Source organism: Lycium barbarum, chromosome 9 (genome assembly GCF_019175385.1).
Source record: "Lycium barbarum isolate Lr01 chromosome 9, ASM1917538v2, whole genome shotgun sequence".
Classification (NCBI taxonomy): Eukaryota; Viridiplantae; Streptophyta; class Magnoliopsida; order Solanales; family Solanaceae; genus Lycium; species Lycium barbarum.
In genome coordinates this window covers 105712288-105720103 of record NC_083345.1, presented here as the reverse complement: position 1 = coordinate 105720103, position 7816 = coordinate 105712288, and the positions used below count along the sequence as shown (strand labels likewise).

At 37.4% G+C, this 7816-nt stretch overlaps 1 protein-coding gene across 1 annotated transcript; it reads right to left on the bottom strand.

Moving 5' to 3' along the window:
• Positions 1–542: 542 nt before the first annotated feature.
• On the bottom strand, positions 543–7179 carry LOC132609253 (uncharacterized). The gene is made up of 10 exons (XM_060323134.1): positions 6787–7179; positions 6522–6588; positions 4571–4697; positions 4323–4437; positions 3363–3438; positions 3088–3270; positions 2574–2734; positions 1591–1696; positions 809–1009; positions 543–680 (listed from the first exon to the last, which is right to left on the bottom strand). The coding sequence occupies exons 2-9, from the start codon at positions 6540–6542 to the stop codon at positions 854–856; spliced, it is 945 nt and encodes a 314-aa protein (XP_060179117.1). The 5' UTR covers positions 6543–6588; positions 6787–7179; the 3' UTR covers positions 543–680; positions 809–853.
• Between the last annotated feature and the right edge of the window lie 637 nt (positions 7180–7816).

Below are 7816 nucleotides of genomic sequence, written 5' to 3'. Positions count from 1 at the left end.
ATGGTGTGCTGGCGCAAACAGACATAAATAGACCATCTATACAGAGGACACTCACTCATGTACACGGTTTTGAATTGCCTCTTCTCCTTCCAGCTTTTCATGCCAAGGAATCTGCTCATTAGCACGCCCCCACAACTCTTCTTGTTCAAAGGCCATCAGCTGAAGTTGACCATTTCCCTGCCAGAGAGAAGCCATAAGATCAATTAGATATCCTGGGAATAGAACTAAAGGCAACAAATTCCTTCTTTTGTTTTACAAGCCACTAAAGGCACCTAACTTAAAAGGTGAAAACCATTCCTAAGAAATTGGAGAGCCAGACACAGTTAAATAATCAAACTACGAGCAGATTATCTTTTTCATGAATATTCAGCAGAATTATTTGATAAAACTAACCCAAGCATTATTTTTTCCTGTTCCGGTCCCAGACTTTCCCTTTGATGATATCCTATCTAACATAGATACTTCATCAAGTTCTGACGTTGAAGCTGATTGAGGGACTCTTGTCGGAGACTTGTTAGTCAATCTATTCATCCAGTAATTTAGAGCTCGCGGTAATTGCAGCCAGAAAAGAGCTTCCATGGGTTCCCCAAATATTGCAGCAGCAAAAGCAAACCTTACTGCAGAACCTTTATCCACTAGACCAGCATATAGTCTAACCATCTCATCATTAAGTATGCACCCTTGAGTAATAGACATTGAAACATGTCAAATACTTCACCAAGTGTGTTGTCTTTTATGCAAAGTTAAGTGTAAATGCTGATAGATAATATATCCTACAACAAAATATGAGATTGCACAAAAATAATACCTTCTCTACGATAAGGCTCCAGTACTTTGAGAAGCATCTCAGGCACTACAGAGTCACCAATACGGGTGATTCAATCATGTGATTACGAAGATCTCCAGCTGTTGGAGTTCCAGGAACTTGGGAGTTCGCGTCATCTGTGGTTGCACTCCATGTATTAAACCATGATGGCTTCACACCTAACTGTAAGATTGTACGTAATGCCTACAATAACCAGCCAAAAACAAAAAGATGTAACAAAATTTTCATTCCCCCTTTAATACGAACATTTTGTTTACTGAAAATAAAGCTGCAGGATTTGTTGCATGTTAACAAAAGAACTAACAATTGTACTAATTTAACAACCTCAACCCAAACAGTTAATTTTGATTAAAAAATGGACTTTGAGCTAACAACCCCAAAAGCTAGCTTTTCAAGTGATGATTTTCCAAGAGCATATGAGGAGAAACCCCCTCATTCCCTCAACTAACATAGTAATATGGGAAACCAAAAACCGGGGCATACCAAGAGTGGAGTTTCTAGGCGTGAATGACGTAACATAGGCCAACATTAGATAACACAACAATAAAGAACAGTCCAGCTATGGTAATGATAAGAAAAATGGACCTTCAACCTAACTCGACCTCATAAGCTAGCTATGAGGTGAGGACTCCAAGACCAGGAGGCAACAACCGATTCCCTCAACCAATGTGAGATACTAAACAAATTTAAAATATTTTTCTCAATAAAACAATCCTAACTATATTAGTTTAGCATGCTTTGTGGAGAAAAGGAAAAGCAATTACCAGGGCATGTGGTGTGGGTAGTAATATGGGAGAACACAAAGGCACTGGTCGAAATCTTTCTTTGAGTGGTCGAGCTTGGGGACCATGAACCATTTTATTGTCACTTCTGCATAAGCAAAAAGACAGTTTTACAAAGATATGCAAGTTCAGGAACCAGGAACTCAATAAAATCAATCTATCTAGAATAGACAAAAGTTTGGAGTATAACGAATCAGATATTATTTTAGGTTATTGGACAAAGTAAAAGAAATTGCATCAAGTTGAAGTATTTCAATTCCTACTGCAAACATCATATTTCTGCTGCCAAGGGCATAAATTTCTCAATATCAGGCACAACCATAGCATTCGCTTAAGTGGTTCTCCCTATATATTATACAGGGACTAGCATTCCTTAGTTTTCAAGGCTAATGCAGGGAACTTTTAACAGTTTCTGGAAGTGTATTACAGTATCGATTCTCTAAAATGTAGCGGGTAATGACTGTAATTTAAAGAAACTACAGCCAATTTCCCTCAAAAAAGCGAGTGTGACAGAGAGACAATCAGAATACCAAATAATTAAAATTAAGGAAGCTTCTTGAAAAGGACCATTCCTAAAACAAACTGAAACAGCATTACAGAGCAAAATAACCTATCAGACCATGATAAACTCATCCTAACTCCTAAGAACGATTGCTAACTTTGGGCAAAAGAAGCAGAAACCGAGATAAAGGATTCTTCTGGCAACTCCAGACAAGCATTTACTTTCTTTCTTTCTATGAAGGCTCCAGATAAACATTTACTTTATCTTTAAATACGGATCTAGGAGCAGGTAAAGATTTTTTATTAACCTACACAGCAATTATTCTAGAGCCTAGAGTAAGCAAGCTGCTTCCTTCCCCAGCAGGTTTGTACATTTCAATTATTTACTGAAATTTTTTGTTTTTAACCTGGGAGAACAGATAAAACAGATAATGAAACAGAATAGTAATCTTGTTTGGGCATACATATTGACTTCAACAAGGCGAAAGCTGCTATCAGCTCCAGCAATACATAACACCAGTGGATCATTCTTATCTGATCGCAAAGGCAACCAATCGAGCTCCAACACAAGAGTTCCAGGAAATTGAGGTTGTAAAAGTGAATTGGCTAATGGATCGGGTGAGTCCTGCAAATAAGAAATGTGATATAGTTTAGAAGAAATTAGAACTGTGTGCCAGACTTTTAGATAACCTTTGAACAGCCAATTGTTGAGACTTTTGGCGAACCTATGCAAAGGACTTGAGGGAAGGGTAATGGAAAGTTCAGTCATTCAAGTTTTATGGATCTAAATAAGAGACGTCTACAACTAAGGAATAACTCTACGAAATGAAGCAGCAATGGGATTTCTGAGGCGCTCTGTATTTCAAAGATAGGGAAAGCTATACAAATTCAAGTGTCTCGACTTCCATATAGGACACAAGAGCACTCAGAATATTGAGGCACATGAAAAGAAATCAACAAGGGGAATTTCTCGCTTACCAGATCAAACACTGAGAATGTGTTATCATAAAACATAACAGCAATACGCCCACGGCTCCTATCTCCAGGAACAACTGGTGAGAACTTGATTCTACGGATCCCTTCCCTATGGGTATTAAATGAGGACGACTGTCCAGTAGTAACATCCCACCAACGTATGTTTCCTGATCTGTCCCCCATAACCTGAAGAACGGATGCATTACTGCCAACCCTGTTAACAAATAAGCAACCAGACAGCAAATGACACTTCAATGTAAAAAGAACACATGACATACCACATGAGGGAGCCGATAGGCCATTGCCGTCACCAATCCCTCAGATGAAACAAATGAAGATGAAGGCCACTTTGGTCTGGAAAAATGACGATAACGTTATGTGAGGTACTATAGTACAGCTGATAACAAAACAAAGACATTTAAAGGGGAAGCAGATTCAAAGGTAAGGTAATCTGACTCTCTCTCTCTCTCTCTCCAAGCTGCACTTCTTTTAGCTTAAAGAAGATCAGAAATTTGCAGTACAACAGAACAAACATTACGAAGTACTATTTTTTGTTACCAAGTCATATTTAAAGCTTCAAACCGGAGCTCAGAATTCAAGGATGACCATAGGTACACCAAAAGTATCTAATCAATTGCATTGATTGCTAAGAAGCCACAGGGGTACACGTTAAACTCTTGTTATATAATCAGCCTGTTCACAGCATATAGGCCATGTTCAGAATTGTCCATTTAGCAGCCGACTACTTGTAGCTTAAGCAGGTTACAAAGACTTTGATCGGCAAAAGAACCTTTGCAGTATGTTTAAAATTGAAATATGAAAAGATTTAATTAGTTCCTGCCTAATTTGAAAGACAAATAAATCCACACGCAGAGAAATATACATAGAAGGGGCAAAGGAAATAATCTAAAGGTCAGCTCTTTGGTCAAATTCATATTGATTCATAATGCTGAATGATACGTTAATCTAAATAATTACTTTTGATAAAGGATCATTATACCTTCCCTTTATCTGCCAGGCTATAACTATCAAAAGTCAATTGTTCTTCCATTTCTTTAGACTATACTTTCAAATACACTCCCTACCGCCCGCAAAATTTGATTGGATATAATAGTCCCCAGTAAAATGAAACCAGAAGGGAAATATTTTTAACTAAAGTGCAAAAGCCGACTAGACATTAGACCACCAAATATTAACTAATCGACTATTGTTGTTTTATAAACATTAGAAGAAAATACCTGAAGTCACGGATCCTTCGACCATGAACCTCAAAAACTCCAAGTGCACCATTTACAAGTGCAAAAGAGAAACTTTCTGAAAATTCATCTTGAGATCCATCTGTCCCAGCTCCTTCTGCAGTCAAAATTTACTCCTTGAGTATTAGCATTCACAGAAAACACTAGATCATAGAAGATATTATTTTGTAAGTCAGATAAGGAAATATATACTTAAGTAACGCGTGAAAAATCAAGTAAACTGAGCTCACTAGCATCTGCTTCTTTTGTTGGGGATGTTTCTTTTGATGGTATGGCAGGACGATCTTTGGGCACTGGCCGTGGTACAGTTGGAAGAGTCCATTCTAGCACAGTGAACGGGAGAGCTAGTGATCTAAGCTGCATTGAAAAATATAATACAATAAAAGCTGGAAAGTAAGGAATAAAGAATACAATGGCAAATTGACCCCAACCGGGTAGACAAAAAGATGTAATATCTCTAACTGTACTTCTATATACCAGTGAAATTACATCCTAACAATAAAAAAGGAAACATCAGGCAAGCGATATTAATTTACTCAGCTTTTTAGGAGTACTGGTGACACTAGCGTAGCTACAAGCATATGTTCAAAGGTATCATTTCCATAAGGTAGTTGACAATCCAATTTAGAGCCAAATCAATTTGTTGAATAAGTTTTTACAAGTAACTTGGTGTGGTCAGATACAGAAACAGCACATGACTGAACAGGATACTGACACTGAATTGCATGGTAAGCAAATCCTAAATAGCAAAGCTTTCAAATCCACGTTTTAGAATCTAATACAAACGCCGTGCTTTTCCAAGGAGGAGCATGTTTTCGAAAGCCTAACTGCCTAAGTGAGAAGAAGGTTTGGAGCAAGAAGTGAAAGAAACTGATCTTTTCATAGCTAATCTGCATATTAGATCCTAAAGCTTTTCCTTGTCACTAATTTATTGGAAATTTGGAATGCACTAACAGTTAATTCCAGTGCATGTACACATTGTTCGTTCTTTTGTGAAAGGAAGATGTCTCGAAAGACCTACAATCTCTTGGAATTCATGAAAATTTAGAGCACAATGGAAGAAAATATCATATAGGCAACATCAACTAGTTGTGATTAATGTTTAGTTCACTAAGAGATTTGTAGTCGGGTTAGCGATTTGCATGCCACTAGAAAATATAGAAAACTTCTGGTGCTAAAGAACCTAGATTTTAGATTTAGGATTGCTACTGTCCAAATAGGGTGACATGATCAATGTGGATTCATATTGCCAACCACAATACTTGCTTGGGATTGAGGCGTAGTTGTTTATCTTTGCTGTACCAAAATTTAAGATGGTTGATCATTCTGGTAGAATTGGTGTGGAGATGATACAATCACCTACGAAGTCCTACGTCCTAAAATCAACCAAGCAATACTAAAAGATCCTTTATGGATAGAGTCTTGGATAAACATGCTCATATTTAATGTACAAAAACTTTCTTTTAGTTTCAAGTAAAGTTTTGCCATGCAAGAACTTCTCAATTCTCATAGAAAAGAGGATGCAAAGCAAACACATTTTTCTTTATCTCTCTCCATTAAGGGTGGGGAAGTAACTAGCACGCAAAGTTGCAGCCTAGCGGTCAATGAAGTTAGTGAAAACCTTGGAGATCAAAGTTCAAATCCCAGCATAGACAAAAAAAAAATTATCTCTCTCCATTAAGGGTGGGGAAGTAACTAGCACGCAAAGTTGCAGCCTAGCGGTCAATGAAGTTAGTGAAAACCTTGGAGATCAAAGTTCAAATCCCAGCATAGACAAAAAAAAAAAACACTCGGTGATCTCTTCCCATCTGCCTAAGTTTGCTGGCAGAATTACATACATACGCGCTGGTGGGTGCAAAACAGGTACTTGAAGGAATAGTCGAGGTGCGAGCAAGCTAACCCAAATACCATCGTTATAAAAGAAAAAGGGTAGGAAGTAGTACATTTCGCTATGAACGACTTCAGAACATTTAAAATCCACAGTCAAATCGAAAACCACACCTCAATCTCATTAATTGGGTCAACTAACAATCCACGATACCTTCATGTTTTGGAAATGGATCCACAATACCTTCATTAATTCAAAAATTGCCATCTCAAGATCCAAACAATAATTGCAACAACCTGGAAGCATATTTTACTCAACATGCATGGCGAGAACAAGAGAAAGAACATATTTACCATGATTGGGGTCTTAGTCATGGCCCAAACTTCTACTGTTGCATCACGAAACAATATCAATAGGTACCTACATAACAGAAACCACATCAAAGACTTTTATCAGCTCAATCAGAGATATGATAGAAAGGATATAGAATAAGATGTGGAACAAAGAGACCCCACACATGGTGAGTCAGCCAAATGTTTTTGGAACTAAGTAAAACATTAGCTAGAAACAATCACTCATATCACAACATGTATAAAAAAACAAAGAGGAAATCAGTACCCATTAGGTATATAATCTAAATAGCCCCAAACAACAGTTTCCTTAAATTCCCTTTCCCAAGCAGTTATGCTGCGAAAAGATGACCCGTGTCATCAATGCATGCTCTAGATGGGTTCAGGAATGGAAGAAGAGGTTCGGTCATGGGGAAAGCCTGGAAAACAACCTCCCGAAGTCCCCACTCCAATTTTTTTCTTTATAAACAATGCAAAGGAATTACCAATGAGAAAAACAAGGCAGAGGAAATGATACATGGGCACAAAGCTGTTATTTGACTGGAAGAAACAAATAAAAACAAAGAAAAAGAATGACTTTGTATTGATACAATTTGAAGTACATCTGCAATGGAGAAACAAAACACATGGGAAGGAGGAACCAAGGAAGAGATCGGGAAGAATTAACTCTAGGTGACTAATAGGTGACTAAAAAGTCTTCAAATTACTAAAGGTGACGTGTAGCGCCCACCTCATATCAAAACCCAATTAAATTTGGGATTAAGAAGATTGAGGTTCAAAATGTAATTTTTAAGATTTCTTAATCTTTTACAAACTACAAAAAAACCCAAAACACCCACCCATTATACTAAAACACCCACCCAATATTCAAAACCGTTCATCTCCACAACTCCCTCGCACTTCTTCCATATTTCAAAATCAAAACTCCCAAGCAACAGTTAATCTCCTTCACTTGGACGTCTCTCATCTCTCCTCTTTTCTTGTCATCTTCTTCTTCACCCTCGTCTATAGGTGCCGCTGCTGCTTCTTCTTTTATCAAGGTAAAGTTTTTGTTTCACTTGTTCTAAAAGTTATTTGGTAGAAATTGATGATTTTGGTTGTAGAAAAAGAAGAAGAAGAAGAAGAACATGGGTTTGTCTTCAATGTTGTTTATTTTGTTGTTCCTTGTTCGAGAAACCCTTATTTAGGGTATTTGTTTGACTTGTTGGGGTTTTTGCGTTTGTAAATAGCGTACATTGTTCTCAAATTATGATTTTTTGTGATGTTTTTGTTCTTGTTCTCCTTAAGATTTCGAAAAA

Bases quoted from the DNA above. Each gene is read 5' to 3' on its own strand.
- LOC132609253 (XM_060323134.1), bottom strand. From the start codon at position 6,542: ATGACTAAGACCCCAATCATG. The intron at 4,698-6,521 runs GTAAATATGTTC...TTTTCAATGCAG, and splicing joins TGACTAAGACCCCAATCATG to CTTAGATCACTAGCTCTCCC. The intron at 1,010-1,590 runs GTAATTGCTTTT...TGGTTATTGTAG, and splicing joins TACCCACACCACATGCCCTG to GCATTACGTACAATCTTACA.